Consider the following 18075-nt stretch of genomic DNA (forward strand, 5'->3'; position numbering starts at 1 on the left):
TGACAACTGAGAGTTCAAGTGTCAACCTACCAGGTGAATAATTTTCTGACGGAGGAATCTCCTTAAGCAAAGCTTATGGGACCACAGACTCTGGACCGGTTGCTTCTGTCTGTAATTTTCTCATGTGCCACTTCATTTCTTCCCTAAAAATAGCTATGGGTATTTCCCCCACTGCGTTTGCGTTTATCTTGTGAACATATTTCACCTACTGGGCACACATATATCTGTAGATTGTCAAAAATATATTTCCATGTAAGTTGTATAATTTTGATGAACAGAAATAATACTAGAACATTTTTCATAGCTCAGACTGACGTAGGAAAATGACAATATTCTCAATTACAAAGACAGCTTTTTACACATTTGCTGATTTTAGACTTTAGAGCAGATTCAAAATAGGCTAGTTGCCCCTGCAAAATATGCAAAAGGGTAAGTTCCCAGGTGTGTGTTGAACCAAAGTCAGGCTAATAACATAAAGACATAACTCCCTGCAACAATGGACTTTCTGCATGTATGCTTGGTCTTGGTTTGTGGTGTAGGACTGAAGGTCCAGAAACTGGAGCTTGTTTAAGTCCTGAATTTCAATGTCACTCTCTGTCTGGGAGCCCTGACCACTGACAGCTAGGTGCCTGCTTTACTTTAAGTCTGATCAGCGAGACCTCTCTACCCTAAGAGAAACTGTACTTACCAAGTGTTATTAGAATGGGTCGGACCCTGTATATGTAACTCACAATTGTCCAAAGTTAGGGGGTTGAAGGGGGTGCATGTAGAAAGATCTATGTAGACAGAGTTTTGCAAACAGCTTTATAAAGAGCTGTGTAGACTTATGGAGAAAAAGCTATATAAATAACTGTGTAGAGCTGTTTAGAGAGCTGCTGTGTAGAGTCATGTAGAGCTGTGTAGAAGGTGATGTGTGCAGAGACAGCTATGTAGAAGGTGAGTAGTTGTCTAGAAGACAGCTGTGTAGACAGATGGAGCAGTAGCTGTGTAAAGACGTGTGTAAGGAGAGATATGTAAAAGACATGTAATGGAGAGATGTGCGTGTAGGAGAAAGAGATGGAGCTGTTGAGGAAAGATGTATGGATAGAAGAGAGCTATGTAGATATGTACAGTTGTGTAAAAGAGGTGTATGAAAAAATGTAGCTATGTGGAGATGTCGAACACTTGTTTCATTTTCGGCACTCAGCCCCAAAATAACCACTCAGAAACTGTATCAATTAAATCACTGCTTGGTCCATTAACTCTAGCTTCTTATTGGCTAACTCTTACATCTTAATTTAACCCATCTCCATTAATGTGTGCATCACCATGAGGTCATGGCCTACTAGCAAAGTTTCAATAGGTCAGTCTCTGGCGGTGGCTCCATGGCTTCTCCTTCACTCTGCCTTTCTCCCAGCATTCTGTTTAGCCTCCCCCAACTCCCATCTACCTAAGTTCTACCCTACCAATAGTCCAAGGCAGTTTCTTTATTCACCAATAATATTCATAGCACAGAGAGGGAAATCCCACATCATGGAGACAGAGATATTTCCAGAAAGATATTTTTCTCTTATTTTTGGTTTTTCGAGACAGTGTTTCTCTGTAGCTTTGGTGTCTGTCCTGTAACTTCCTTTGTAGACCAGGCTGGCCTCAAGCTCACAGAGATTCTCCTGTCTCTGTCTTCTGAGTGCTGGGATTAAAGGCACACACCACCAGCGCCCGGCCAGAAAGAACTTTTTAAAGATAAAGCAAAAGAGGACAGTTTCGATCAGAAAACATGTGTTTCTTTCTTATTCCCCTCATATAGAAAAAGTCTAGCCCTCACTGCATTTGTGGATTTTTTTTTTCCACGCCCTGGGCTGCTGGAGGCTGGTCCTACAGGTAGCAGTATAAAAGAAAATGCAAAGTCAGGTTTCTAAATTATAATGCTTTCGTGTATAAAAAACTACTTTTGAACATAACATGTCCATCACTATTGTCTACAAAGCATATCCACCTGTGAGGCAGGCAAACCTCCAAAAGCTTCTGTTTACAGGAAAGGGACAACAAAATAACGCATTGCTAATTTCAACAACAATAATGCACTTTACAAAGATAAGGTGAGACAATAAAATTAGAAGTATAGTGGATGGGGTGAATGTATTCTCTAAGAACAACAGAGAAATCTCCTGAGATCTCAAGTTGGGTTCTAAATGCTTACACAGAGAGAGACACATTTGAAGGAAAAGGTAAGGCAAAGTCTTTAACATGACAGCAATGGATGAGTCTGAGGGACAGAAAGCCAGCATAAACAGAGCAGAGGGAGTAAATGTAGACTGGAGAGCTAGGATTAGAGTCAGGCAAAGCTTTTGGAAGTCAGAATAAGAACTTGTTTTTTAATAAAGATGTACTGGGAAATGCAGAATTTGAAAGGAGGGAAAATCTGAATGGTATTTTAAAAACACCTGCTGCTTTATATAGAACAGAGGGAACAAGAGGTTGCAGCAAGAAAGGAATTCTAAGAGATACTGTACTGTTTTATCTAAGGCTCATACTGAAAATAAAATCCATTATTTATCTGTATTTCCCTTAAGTTTCTCTTTAAAATACAATGTCACTAAAGCTAACAAATTTTACGATTTGTAATCTTAGACTGACCTAGTCATTTCATTTTAAAATTACTAATTTCTAATTTCGAATTCAACTGAATCCTTAAAAATCAAGTACTTGAAAACATTAAACTAAGTGATTTGAATCACTTGACCTTTTGAATTAAGCTTCATTTATCTGATCAATGGGTCAAGAGGAATATGAACACAAGTGAAGCAAAGTACTAACTGTATTACCTATAAAGGAACTGCACATTACATAAGACTAAAAAGGCTTATAAATGATGTTCAAGTCTCCATTGAACAATTACCTATATTAATTGGTTAAAAAATGGCAGACTGGCAAAGGAAACAGAATGTTCAATAGGACTTAGGACATTAAAAACAAAACATAATAAAACAAAGAAAAAAATCCCCAACAACTAGAAATTAATTAAAGGAATGTAGGATTTTCTTTGCTTCTGTGCATCAATTTTTATAGCCTAATCAATAAAGGGAAATCCTAGAAGAATAAATATGGGTAACATCTTACACAAAACAATCAATGCTCAAATACATGTTTTGCCACTACAAAATTATTTTGCTCAATTTTTAAATTTGCATTTTTTTCTTAAAACAAAGAATGTATTATGCATTACAAAATGTCATACTGAAAATGGATAGCATTTAATTGGTATCTACTAAAGGATATTACCTAGAACAGGGCTGAGTATAACATTTTATCAGAGCTGGATAAACACCCTGGGTTTTATGAGTACAGCATGCTGTCTTTTGCAGACAATAAGCTCTCATACTGTGGAGTGAGAGCAGGACCCATAAAGACATAAAAAATTGGCCACAGCTGAGCTACTACAAAGCTTTACCAATAGACATAAAAATCTAACTTTTTATAATTTTCATGTCCTGCAAAACTGTGATTTTTTTTTTTTCTATACAGGGAAAAATGTAGGGCTGGGGCTAGAACTCAAGAATAGTGCTTGACTCACAAACATGAGGCCCTGATTTTAAACTTCAACATTGGAAAAAGAAAAGAAAAGAAAAAAAAGGGAATGACTTAACCTCATTCTTATTATAATAGCTTCATAGTACATGGTTTACATATGGCTCGTAGCTTCAAATTAAAATGTATTTCTTTCATTTTTAAACCGAGTATATTTTATTTTATTTTGAGATATGTAGCCCTGGCTGTCCAAGAACCTGCTTTGCAAATGAACCAAATGGACCTAACAGACATCTATAGAACATTCCACCCAAACAGAAAAGAATATACCTTCTTCTCAGCATCTCATGGAACCTTCTCAAAAATTGATCACATAATTGGTAACAAAGCAAACATTCATAGATATAAAGAAATTGTAGTAATCACCTGTGTACTATCGGATCACTATGGAATAAAGTTAGAATTCAACAATTCTAACCCCAGAAAGCCTACAAACCCATGGAAACTGAAGAACCTGCTCTGCAGATCAGGCTTGCCTCACAGAGATCTGTCTGTCTCTGTCTCCAGAGTTCTGGGATTAGAAGGTGTGTGCCACCATGTTGGATCAAAGATTTTTTTAAAAAATGTAATCCCTTTTAAATGAAAATGTTATTTTTAATTATTAAAACATACACTTCTAGTATGTAAGGTAACTAAAAATTAAAAAGGTTTTAATCACCTTTTATTCATTAACCTAAAGGGAAAAGAAATAGGACAGTTGAGTGTAAACCTAAGTAACTTTAAATCTACATACCACAGATGCTCCTCTACCCGTCTGTGTACTTCCCAGCCACGGCATATTGATTGGAGTGCCAGGGTTGCTGTGCGTATATGGAGTTGAACCTTGGACAGCTGTTAAATCATCACGAGCATGTATCACCAAGAAATCTTCTGATCTACAAAGAAACATCAACTAGAATGAAAACGTCAATTCTTCATTTTTCCCCCCTGGGGTCTGCTCTGGAACTTGCTCTATAGATCCGTCTGGCGTCAAACTCAGAGATTCGCCTGCCTCTGCTTCCTGAGCACTGGGATTAAAGGTGTGCATCACCACCTGGCTTTTCATTTCTTTTTTACACGTGAAAGTTTAAACACTTTATATTTCTCTTAAAGTTAATTTTCCTCAGCTTTAACTAACAAAATCCATATCTGAAATTTTTCCATTCTTAACTCCAATTTCCTTTAAGAAGTCACTGTCACCCCTTACCTATCACCCCTAGTCACAGCAGCGCATGCTACTCTGCCTACAATTACAAGCACTGTGTTTGAGACAAGTGCTGCCTGCTGCTCAAGAGGGTACTTACATCTCCTAAGAAGGCTTTCCAAAGTTACAGTTCAGGGGATAAAATCACTCATATTATATAACTGAATTAAAAACAAAGCATAAGAATACCCTTTGGTTTCTGTTTCTGCATCATCATCCACCCATGTATAGATCTGTGTGGCCAGAATTCCAGAAACATCCAGTTCTTGTACATCATGGCTGGAAGCAATTGCTATGCAATTTCTATTTGCCTGAAAAATAAATCATGTTAGCTTTTACATTAAAAAGCCCAATGGGTCTATGAGCTATTTCTGAAGAAAATCTCTAATCTCTAATAACATGCACAAAAGCATTTTTTACCAACTAATATTTAATTTTTGGGGGGGGGTTGGTTTTTTTGAGACAGGATTTCTCTGTAGCCTTGGAGTCTGTCCTGGAACTAGTTCTTGTAGACCAGCCCGGCCTCAAACTCACAGAGATCACCTGCCTCTGCCCCCTGAGTGCTGGGATTAAAGGCATGCACCACCACCCCAGCCTTAAATTAACTTTTTAAAAAAATGTTTTAATTTTTTATGGTATGTTGCCTGCATGTATGTCTGTGTGAGGGTGTTGTATTCTCTAGAACTGAAATTACAGGCAGTTGTGAGCTGCTCATGTGGGTGCTGGAAAGAACCGCAGTACTCTGGAAGCGCAGTCAGTGCTCTTAACCACTGAACTATCTCTCCAGCCTCTTAAACTAATTTTAATAATTAAATTTTTGGTAATTTAATTTGGTAATTAAGCTTGAATGTAAGAGATGTTCACGCTCTAGCAATTCTAGACCAACTAACAAAAAGCCAAGTAGAAATAAAAAAATGTTTGAACTACTTTATTTCCTCTTTTCAAGCAGTTTCTCTACTCTTCCAGATGACTTTTATTGTCCTAATATTTGTACAACAAAAAAACAAATAGTAGGAGGGTGCAGCAGCACCTCACACCTGTTGCAGCTGGGGTCTCTGAATTCAGTGACCTCCAGCAAAACAACCCACTGCAAACACAGGTCCTACCTGTCCTGCTTTTGTCATTCTGCAGTGGTTGGGAGGAAACTAGTCACTGGGAGCCCAAACAACTAGTGTGAAGAGATTCACGTAATAGTGACTTCTTGTGCTGACAAATGTGAACTATCTGTCTCTAGTCAGTGAAACTGAATTCTTGTGTTATCAAACAACATCCAATAAACTAAAAATTAACTTATTAGCTTGAATATAAGATACAATCCCAGATCATCACAATTCTCGAAACAGGTTAACACCCAATGAAACAAACAGGGAAAAGTTTAATCTTAAGGCCATTTTAAAAACATGAAATGTAAAACAAAACATATTATTTGTGAGCTACAAATTTTGGAAGAATGTAAAAATGTAATACTAAATGCAGAGAAATAATTATGCAACATATTTATAAAAGTGAACAGCAGATTTCATATGTGTAGATGACTATTTCTAGTTACTCATACATTTTAAGGGGAAGGCAGATAATACTGAGTGAGGACAGAATTAGTATGTGCATGTGTGCGCTCATATGTACCCCCACATAGACACACAGACACGCACACACACGCACACACACTCACTCCCTCACTCACTACTCAGAGTCACACAGATATAACAACTTGAGAACTGCCCAAGGGGTTAACTGCAGTTCTGCCTGGTCTACACATAACTAGTTCACAGATGTTCATGACAGAGATGAAATTAAAGATACAGGAAACTATAAGGACAGATGGCTAAAGAACAAGTTAGATAAAGTCGAGTAGAAGGGTATAGAATATGAAAAATGAAGAATCTACTGGTAAAAGGCTTTCTAAGTATTACAAAACATACACCTATATAACACGTATTGATAACATGTTGAAGCTGAAGCAGGAGGTTCACCTGAAGGCAAAGAGTACCACAAAGGGCCTGGCTGATAAAATTGTAAAATTAAAAATAGGTATACATAAAAAAAAACCATAATCCTACCCTTTTAAGTTCAAAGAAAAAGAAACAATAAGACACCAAAAACTATGCTGTATAGTAATCTGGGGGCAATTCAAGTGGGATAAGATTCAACAAACTTCACCCTTGGACTATTATACTTAACATTACCACTTCTCCTGGAGATCACAGTTACCTCTAAGGAGGATGTTAAGCAGAAGACTAAAGACTATAAAATAAACACACAAATTGGACTTCTAATACATGAGTTTAAGTTCTTGCAAATAGAATCATGTCTAATAAATTCATATAATACCTTAGATAGCCTCTTTGGATTAAATAATATATTATTTTGTATATATTTTAAAGTTTCTGCTTGAAATTCAAATACTCAACACTGTTCTCTGCAGAGCAATAAAATATTTTATTAGTTGTATCTCCCAGATAATATAATAAAAAACTCCATTAGTAAATTATATAATAAATTTTATAAAAGAAAGTTCTTATTGAGATTATAATTTAAGGAATGGGAAGTAAATTTGGAAGTAGAGTACTCTCACTGAATAAACTGATAAGGTATTCTCCAGCAAGGAGATAGTTAGAAGTCACAGAAAAGATATCTACATACTTACTTTATTAACAGCAAAGGCAGTAATTATATCAGATTCCTTATGAATAATTCTTGCTTTACCTCCAGGATATCCCAAATCTGCCTCTATCTAAATAGAAGAAAGTATAATATTAAAATTTCTATTTTATTAATAAAACAAATGACAAAATCAAAATAATTTTAATAAGGTTTTAAAATACACCAATTCCAAAGGCACTATGGTAGATGCCAATTATCCCAGATTTATTTATTTTTATTTTATGTGCATTGGTGTTTTGCCTGCACATTTGTCTGTGTAACGGTGCCAGATTCCATTGGAGTGGAGTTAGAGACAGTCATGAGCCACCATGTGGGTGCTGGAAATTGAACCCGGGTCCTCTGGAAGAGCAGCTTAACCACTGAGCCATCTCTCCAGGACTATTATCCCAGAAAAGAATTTGATCAGAGGAATTTATCAGGCTTGTTTTCAAACATAAAAAGACAGTTGATAAAACATATTAATTTCTTGAGCTGTTTATCCTCCTAAAGCAAGAATGAACTAACTTTAAAGGATCAAAATATTTTAATTATTTTTTGCTATTTTGTTTTGTTTTTCAAAACAAGGTTTCTCTGTGTCACCTTGGCTGTCCTGGAACTCAAGTTGTAGACCACGTTGGCCTTGAACTCAGAGATCTTTCCCATCTGTTGGGATTAAAGATGGGCACCAACTCTTATCACCTGGCTGACATTATGTGTGTGTGTGTAATTTTATTTTTTTGAAAAAAGAAAACAATCTTTTCTTCATTTTACATACCAATCTCAGTTCCCACTCCCTCCCCTCCTACCTACCTTCCCCACCCCACCCCCACCCACTCCTCAGAGAGGGTAAGACACATTGCTTTGAGGAAGGTCCAATGCTAATACACACACACACACACACACACACACACACACACACACACACACACACACTATCAAGGCCGAGAAAGGTATCCATCCAAAGAGAATGGGTTCCCAAAAAGCCAGTACAAGCAGTAGGGATAAATTCTGGTGCCACTGCCTGGCATTTTAATTACTAAAGTAAAGATTTTCCAAACTTCTAAGTACTGTAATTATTTAATAATACCTATAAGTATTACAAGGGAGGTCAAGTGGTAATGAGTTTACAGGAAGGACACATATATGACATTCTCTTTATTCTAGAAAAGGCACATATGTATGCATAACACCTTTGCATTCAACAGAGAACACTTATAATCAACACTTATAATCAATACTTACCAAAATTAGTAAGTTGGAAAGCTCAAAATATTAATTTGTTTATCTTATTTTACTTACCTTTAATTTCTAAAATAGATTACTAAGAAATGTTTAAAATCTCATTATGAAATGCAGAAATCATTATTTTGAAATTAGCATACAACAAATTTAGATAAGAATATCACCAATGGTTGCTCATTGATTTAAAATAATCAATTTATTGTTAAAAACGTCCTCCAGAATGATTTTAGTTGTAAGGTGAAAAGACTTAATACAATAGCAAAGCCTATATACCCTAATGTAAGCAAACATTATATATACTATACACACACACACACACACACGTACAAAAGTCACGTTTTACAAACTTACAAACTTAAAACAATTTCAGTGTTTGATAACCAAACATTCTGGGTTGAAGTTTTAATTCTAAGACAAGTATTAGCTCTGGCCCATTTCTGTACTTTTTTAAATGAAACCTCAATTTGTCCATTTATATCCCTGGTATCTAAAGCACACCAAGAGGCTACTCCAGGGCTTGTGGATTATCAACAAAGTACACCAAGAGACCACCTCTGGATCTAAAGAAACTGAAGGTATTAGAAGAGACATGACATTTTCACAGAACAAAAGAATCGACAGGTGATAGGCCCAAGCAACATACTGGTTTCATGTGGAGAGCTTTTCCCAACTTTACCATGGAAAGAAAGTGAAAACAAATGAATTTCAAAAAAAGCTTTCTCAATACGGGAATAAATTCTTATTCTCTCATTCAAAACAATGTTTCTCAACAGCACGGTATCAAAATTGCCTCCTTGATATTCAACTGGGTGGTATTTTAAATATGAAGGTTCTGAACACCATGTCAAATACACAATCACATCGCACAGGGATGAGCAAAGAAAAGGAGCTTAGCATCTCAATAGTGTCTCGTACAGTCTATGTGAGGATAACTATACATGGGGGATTTTTTAAGATCTGCAGAACAGGCAGGTTCAGCTTATGAAAAGGCCTTAAAGGCAACAATAAAAATTCATTTATCACACGAATGTTTAAAGGCCTTCAAAGGATTCCGGAAATTCTGTTAGTAGCTGAAACATAAAGGATTTGGGAATGGCTATCAGAAAACCAGGTAAGACACTATAACGGCTGAAGTGATAACTGAGGAAGACTGGATTAGGAAAGCAAGTATTACGTGACTAAAATGGGATAAATTGAGCTTATGGGCTGTATTCTTTTAGCACGACTTAAGGAGAAGCTGATTCTAGTTTTCAAGACTGATGAATGTTTGTTTTTTTGTTTTTTCAAGACAGGGTTTCTCTCTGTAGCTTTGAAGACTGTCCTGGTACTGCTCTGTAGACCAGACTGGCCTTGAACTCACAGAGATCACACCTGCCTCTGCCTCCCAAGTGTTGGGATTAAAGGCGCCTGTCACCACTGCCTGTCAGGAAGTCACCATTTACTGAGAAAAGTGAAAATAAAACAAAATAAAACAACAAAAAACCCAAAAAAACCCATGGGTTTAGGTCAGCCTTTAGTAATGAATTGGAACTAGTGTCATTTGAAATGTACCAGCACAAAGATAATAAACTATAAGATCAACCAAAAAGGAAAGTTAGAACAGAACTGAGTTCTTAGCACATGCATTCTCAAGGACAGATAAAAGTTAGGTCTGATTATTAAGTTCTCAGTGAACTGGCTAACACAAAAAAACCTTGGGGTTATAGAAATTAAGTTAAACAACAATGTTAGGAAACTGCCAGGGATCAATAGTATCAAAGGATACTGAAAGTTGAAATGAAGAAGACAGAAATTGGCAACTGAATTTAGCTTGCTTTAAAGCCAGTTATGACAAGTACAATCTGAGTTGAATGGGCTAAAGACAGTATCTAACTATGTAAGGTTCTGACATCTCGTGACTAGAGAGGGAACCTCAGGGACATAAAGGACTGACATTTTCTTTCTGAATTAAGACAGTTTGGTCATGAGTTTGCAGTAGGAAAACAGGGAAATGGCAATTTCATAGAAGAAAGTATAATGTCAACAGGTTCTTAATAAAAATTAAATCTACAATAAACTATTATGATTGCTAAAATTTAAAAGCCTTTGATGTAGTATGTTAGAATGAAAGGTAATTGAGATTTTAAACACTGCTGGTAAGAATGTAAAATGGTATAATTACCCAAGAAAACACTTAGATAATTTCCTAAAAAGTTAAAACATATACCAAGGTTACACGCTTGCATCAATCTCTAGTACTGCAAAAATCTATGCCTAGTATGTAATTTAGTCATCTACTCCTACACATTTACATAAGAGAAACAAAAGCCTATATACAAAGACCCTTATGCATAAATTTTCAAGGCAGCCATATTTGAAACTGCTCCAATAATGCAATCAGCTCAAATCACTAGGAAAAAAGATGAACAGATTATGACACAGCTGCACAATATAATGAGTATCAACATAAGAAGTAATGAACTATCAAAATACACAACATTGAGAAATCTCAAAATAATTATGCTAAGTAAAAAGACACAGGTTAAAACGAACATACAAAGCCAGGCATAGGGGCTTATGCCTACAATCTTCAGTACCTCAGAGGCTAAGGCAGGAGGTGTGAGGTCAGCGGGAGCTACATAGTGAGCTCCTGGCTGGCCTAGTCTTCAGAATAAGATTCTGTCTTAAATACAACAGCAAAAATAAAATAAAATAATAAAATGACATATAATTTCATCTGAATATAATTCCTGAAGACGAAAATTAATCTACACATTTGTAGCTACTTGGGGGAAGAAAAGGAGAGAGATGAGAAGGAAGAAAACAAGAAAGAGTTGATGTGTATAACTACCAACTTGAAGGTGGTGATGGTTATCCTGAACAAGCTAGATTCTTTAAATATAAAGTTACTTAAGTTCACAAAATAATTGTTTTAGTTTTTAAAGGCATCACATAAAATTTCCTTATAACATTTTTACACATGTTCATTTTACTTTGTTCTAATTTGTCTTCCTTTCCTACTATCCTCCTGTTTCCCTTCTGCCCTCTGGTTTCTTTGTTGGTTTCTTTCCTCTCTGCATGTCACAGATATTCCCATTATCCTTTGTTTTAGACCTATTTCCCCATGAAGCATTCCATCCTCGACAAAAGGAGGGACACTGTTGAAAATTTTAAGAAACTAACAAAACTTAGAAGGCTCAGGAAACTAATGAAATTCACAAGGCTCAAGAAACTAAAGAGTTATAAGGTTCACAAGGTCCCTCCTTCAAAAAAGGCTGTTTGTGGGGACGATTGCAAATTGGGTCGGTAGCTCCAGAGACACAGGTTTTGTGAGAGTCACCATGTAAGACGCACTTTTCAGTGATGTAGCTGCTTTAGAGTCGCACATGCTCATGCACTCAACCCCAATAAACTCAGTTTCACTAAGGCAGACTGGATAGGAGCTGTTTCTCCGGGCTGCTATGAAATCCTCTCTCGGGTGAATACGTTTATTCAGTCACATAAACACACCCCTTTTCCTCTTTTCCTTCTCGTTTAAAATGTTTGCCTCTCTTCTCATAATCCCCTTTCTGGTTTCATAACCTATGTAATACACATACACTTACATACAGGTTCATGTAAAGAAACATGATATTTATCTGAGTCTGGCTTACTTTGCTTAAAATAATGATTTCTAGTGACAATCATTTTCCTGTGTCATGATTTCTTTTTTCTTCATAACATTTCATTGTGTACATGCATTATCAATCCATCTATTGACAGATACCTACACTGGCTCCAATTCCTAGCTATTGTGAATAGTGTAGCAACAAACAAGGATGTGAATCTGGGGTGTGTTGACTTAGCCCAGAAGTGGAATGTCTGGGTCTAAGGGAATTCTATTTTTAGTTTTCTGAGGAACCTCCATATTAATTTCCATAGTGACTGTATCAGTTTATACTCCCACAGCAGTGTGTAGGGCTCCTCTCTGCCTATATCCTTGTCAACATTTGTTATGCTTTATATTCCTGATGGTGGCCATTCTAACTGGGATGAGATGGAATTTCAAAGCAGCTTTAATTTATATTCTCCTGTCCATTAGGATAAAGAATAGTTTTTCAAATGTTTTTTGGCCATTTGCATTTCTTCCATAAAGATGTTTTCTAAGTATAGCTAAAATAGTTAAGATGGTAACCAAACAATACTATAGTTTCATGAAGAATGGACAAGTCTTTAGACACATGTCAAGAAAACAAATATTTTATCTAAAGTATCAAAAGAAAAATATTTGAAAAATATTTTTTTCAATCTCCAATGCTAAATACATTATTTAGTATAATTATCCAAGCAAAGAAAACTGTTACCTAAAAAAAATTTGTTGTATCCTCTCAACACAAAAACTAAAAACTTCAAAGTATACAAACATTTATCAGTTTTAGATACAATATACACTTGATATCAAGTCGTTTTTTTATTAATTGCATAGAATTAGTCTATTTCTCTAATTCCTTTGGGAAACAGTAAGAATTAATTAATGTCTTTAAAAAAATCTGAGAAAAAAATTTCCCCCTAAAAATTATCAATGCAAGATTGTCTTAAAATTTCTCAGTCATATAATTTAGGATGGATGAGTTAAATATCAACATAATGTTGTAGCCACAGAAAATCTGAGTCATTTATGTTTATACAAATTCTTATGTGCTCTGCTTTACTTCTCAAGAACTTAGGCGCTTACTACACACAAGAATATATGTTACATGCTATTTTGGAGCAAAATAAATACTATAATAGTAACTGCTATAATTTTCAAATAAGAGATAAATTTAACAACGCTACTATATTTTACACAACTTGATGTAATTAATTTCCTAAACCTGAGAGGTATTTACTCAGAAAAATCTGTAGCCAACACAAGAAACATTCAACTCCCTTTAAAATTGCATTCTTTTAATTACTAAAAGAGGACCAATTTTTATGATTGCAACAGCTAAATTGTTATGAAACAGTAAATTGAGCAGATAAGCTTCATTCCACTGGAAACCAAGTTCAGTTGAAAACTAAAATGCAAATTTGTTTTTGTTCTGGTTAAGAATGCAATTTTTAATTTCAGTTGAATGACATTATGTACCTTATTGATGTTTGGCTCCTCCATCATAGAATTTTTGATGGTTTCATTGTTGTCCTCTAATGACTTCATTAAGAAAGAATAATCACATGTCAAAGAATAAAGATGAGATGTAACATGCACAACAATGAAGTATTTTTTAAACTTATATTTGTAATCAGATTACTAAAAAATATGGAAATGATATCTTCTTAAATTTCATATATTTTAAAAGGAATGTATGTTGGAGAGGGCATGGTTAGGGAGTAGGATATTTTGAAGGTGCAAAAATTCCTTATCTACAACTAAAAATTTTATTATACTTCCTGAACAATTATTTTTAATCATTTGTTTTATAATGCTGACATTAAAATTATTTTTTGTCTAAGGCACCTTATATGTGTAAATTCAGAATTTCAGGTGTCAACTGAAAATCAAAGTCAAACTATTGTCTTATTACTATCTTACTTCCATGATTCCTGCAGAAAACCTCCTTGGTAGAAAATTCCAATTTTTACCTTTTAAATTCTCTCCTACTGATGTGGAATAGTCAATAACCTGCATGGAGGCATACAGCCTTATACAAAGACGTCAAAGAGAAAAGTTGAGTCAGAACTTTTAAGTTCTCAGAAAATTAAATACAACCAAGAAAGTGCAAAGATGTTAATTGTTAAATCCAACTTTTGTTGAGAGTGGCTTTGACAGTCTACCTACAATCATATATAATTAATTTCCTAATGAGTACAACTATTTTGTAAGAAATTTTAGTTTTAAAAAAGGGACAAATAAACTATGCTATGATGGGAAAGTTCTGAGATACATGAGAATTTTAAGATATGATAAAGTCAGATAAAGATATGGTAAATTTTTATTATCAATCACATAAAAGAATAAATGGCAGCATCAAAATATTCAGGATGCCATGTATCAATCTTCTGAGTAACTAAATTCATAATGGCTTTAATGATCACTTTATTAAAAATAATATGACTACCCAAAACAGGCTACTCAATTCCTAGTAAATAATTTTCTACCAACTCTATAAATTTAAGACTTTATTTAACTCTATCCAACCTTTTTTTTTTTTTTATATTCCTGTACTGAAATCCTCCTATGAGTATCATGGTCAGTAATAAACTACAAGGCAATAACAAATTCTTACTGCCAAGTCCAGAATGGGAAGTGAGTAGGGGATCTTGCATCCCATAAACCCCGAGACCTTTTTCTTTCAAAAATCGGGTCTTTTAAGACCTCATTTTCTCCTTAGTCCAGACTTGAACAAAAATCTGTGTCTGTAGCAGAGAATGAGAAAACGAAGACAATGGAAGCCACCTGGGTCGGACCTTTATCTCACCTCCCATCCTTCCACCCCTTCACCACCCCAGAAAATTTACATTTGTGCTAGCTTTTATGGCTTCCTGTAAATTATAAAATGGGTACAGAGGGCATGGGGGAGCATTAGCCACCCCGGCCTCCATTTAGTCAAAGTGCAAATAAATTCAATTCACTTTCCTGTGAAACAAACAAAAATCCACAACAACGAAGTTCTTACAACTTTCAATGAATGTATTAGTGTTTAAGTTCATTATAAAAACATTGCAAAGATGTTAAACAGTCATTTTGCAGATTAAAAAAAATTCAGAAAAATATTTAGCTTAGAGATGCTACAAAAACTGTTAATACTTCTGTTCATGTTTTTGTTTTAAAACTACAATAAAAATAGCTTTCAGTTTTTCATTAAGGTATTATGGAGCTCCCAACAAAGCTAAGACTAAAACTCTGTTCCACATTTCTCTCTGAGTATGTACAGAGTATAGCACTGACTACTTACTTGTGGGTTCAGTACAAAATGAAAGTACAGGACATTTGTTAAAAATTTAAAAATGTCAATAGTATATTAGACAAATATTAAACCAATTATAACTCTACACCAATAAAATAAGACAGATAAAATAAAAATGTGCAAGTTTACTTATTAACTGTTATTCTTATATGTTATGGCATGGTTACAGCACTCTATTTCTCTATGTTGCAACACTGAGAATATCAAATCTTCATATGCATGTTAAAAGACACACTACAGGAAAAGGAGCAAGCAGAGTGAACTTTTAAAATCTAGAATAATGTAGCAGTATTCTTAAATATTACATAAAGTAAAAAAATTTCAAAAAATTCAGTACTTAAACTGAAAGAGTTATATATAAAAATATCCTTTAATTTAACATTTGATGTTATCCTGTTTTTTTCTTGTCTATTATGAAGTCCTTCTATTTTATTTTTCCAGCCATATAGCTTTTTTCTTTTCTCCTACTTCAAAACCAGTCTCTGGACCATGTTCTGTCATTTATAGACTCTGTTATTGACTCCAGAGAAGTAACTGGCTAACTATAACTGTGTCTACTGTTTAGGTTCACTTGATAATTTTTAGATACAAATAATTTATATTCAGAAGGCAAGATCTTCATGCTAACCAATACATTTTTTAGTAGCACTGGACTAATGATCCCTCTCCCCAAACATACAAAACAACAACAACAAAAAAACCCAAGCCATTGTAAATATATTGATGTATAACTTAGCTATTTCAGTTTAATTATAAACTAGCTTGGATTTGTAAAATTGCCTTTATTTATATGTAATTTACAGAAGAAAAAATATGCATATTCAAAATGTTTCCAGTAGGTAAACGCAGTTTCAACTAATTCTAAGACTGACTTCTCTAATTATCATATGAAAAGCAAAGGAAATGTCTCTTAAGAAAAAGGTCATTATAAGGCAAAACACAGTATGCAAATATCAGAAATCTTAACTCAATATCTACTTCAGAAAAAAAGTTCCAAGAACATTAATTAAACTGATGTGTGAAAATATTGTCCCTTTCTTTTTAACACACCTTTATAAACATTAATTAAATGTTTATACCAAATGGATTTTCAAAAAAATATGCAAACTTCAATTATTTTAATGGTTACAAGACAATATGAAACTTTCATAATAATATAGTAAAGAGTTTTAACATCTACAAACCTCATTTAGACATCGCTTCTTTGTGAATATATTTCTGATAAAAGTTTCTTGAATTTCTTCCTGTTTCACCAAGTACTGCCAAAGTCTCTTCACAGACAGTGCCAAATGATTCTTGGATCTATAGGTACAGAAGATTTAATTATTTACCTCATAGTAACTTGACATTTCCATAGCACTCTACCAGAGTTTACTATAATAAATTACATTGCACCTCATGATCTAGGAAAGCACCCAAAGAGTTTTTCCCACAGAATCACTGACTACTAACTATCTTAGGGTTGGTGGACAGTGATGTTCCCATGACTCCGTCACTTTGGTGGGAAAGCAGACAAGGTGAACATCACTAACTGAATGATCCAAAACCTACAACTTTTTTCTGGTTTTTGATTTTGTTTTGTGTTTTTGAGACAGGTTCTCATGTAATATGGTTGAACTGGAACTCACTATGTAGATCAGGCTGACCTCAAATTCACAAAAACCTACCTACTTTTATCTCTGCTTTCCTAGTGCTGAAATTAAAGGCATGTACTACATACTTGGCTAAATTTTAATACCTTTTAAGTGAGGACAGGACACCCAAAATGTTTTATGCTTTAAAACATTTTAGATTCTGTACTAGAGATAATTATTCAACCAGTAAAATCTTATTCTCATCTGCAAATGATATTTATGGCTGAGCTAATAAAATGTTATTGACAAAAGCAAGAATACGGATGACCATAATTTCCTGACCCTTAAATCAGGGTCATAAGTGTTAGCAAGAAAACAAAACAAAATAAAGCAAAAAGTTGTGCTTACTAGAAGAAAACTAGAAGCAGAATTCCTTAATGTGTTTGCTGTGGATACAGTAAGTCTATAACTTTCTTGCTACTGGCCAAAAGTGGTTTAAGAGCTCTACATGAACATAATTGATGACACTAAAAAACTAAACATACTATTCAGTTAAGTAAACATTTAGTTGGGGTAAGACTTTCTAGATAAAGCAAGTCTTGTATAAACTGTTTTCTCTTCATGCATAGTAAAACAGTTGCTGGATAGCTATAATTCTTTTGCAGAGCAGGAATTAATAAAAGCACATTCTTCAAGCTGTATCTACTACTTCAGCCTTATTTATTCCATATTTTCAAAAACTCAAGTTTTTGAAACCTCCTTTGTTATACATTCTTGGTGGTTGCTTTCACTCTGCAATGTCAGAGTTACCTAGTCATGACAATGCATCCTAAAAAGCCTAGAACAGTTACTATCAGAACCTTCAATAGAAATGCTTGGTAACCTTTGGTATGTATGTCTTATAACGAAGACAGATATGCTTCTAGAATTGAATGCTAAGCATGAACCAAAAGTATTTCTT

At 34.6% G+C, this 18075-nt stretch overlaps 1 protein-coding gene across 4 annotated transcripts in view; it reads right to left on the reverse strand.

Annotated features, from left to right (window-relative positions):
* Positions 1-18075, reverse strand: part of Dmxl1 (Dmx like 1) — a 137999-nt gene that overhangs the window by 23402 nt on the left and 96522 nt on the right. For 2 of the 4 annotated variants that reach the window (XM_048419176.3, XM_048419178.3), the window contains 5 exons: positions 16725-16842; positions 13722-13784; positions 7398-7484; positions 4940-5061; positions 4301-4442 (listed from right to left, as the gene is read on the reverse strand). In XM_048419176.3, coding sequence (XP_048275133.3) covers positions 4301-4442; positions 4940-5061; positions 7398-7484; positions 13722-13784; positions 16725-16842 — 532 coding nt within the window. The remainder of the gene's footprint in view (positions 1-4300; positions 4443-4939; positions 5062-7397; positions 7485-13721; positions 13785-16724; positions 16843-18075) is intronic. The other 2 variants (XM_048419177.3, XM_048419179.3) reach the window with 1 other exon arrangement.

The sequence above is a fragment of the Myodes glareolus genome, chromosome 13 (genome assembly GCF_982192425.1).
Source record: "Myodes glareolus chromosome 13, mMyoGla1.1, whole genome shotgun sequence".
Lineage (NCBI taxonomy): Eukaryota > Metazoa > Chordata > Mammalia > Rodentia > Cricetidae > Myodes > Myodes glareolus.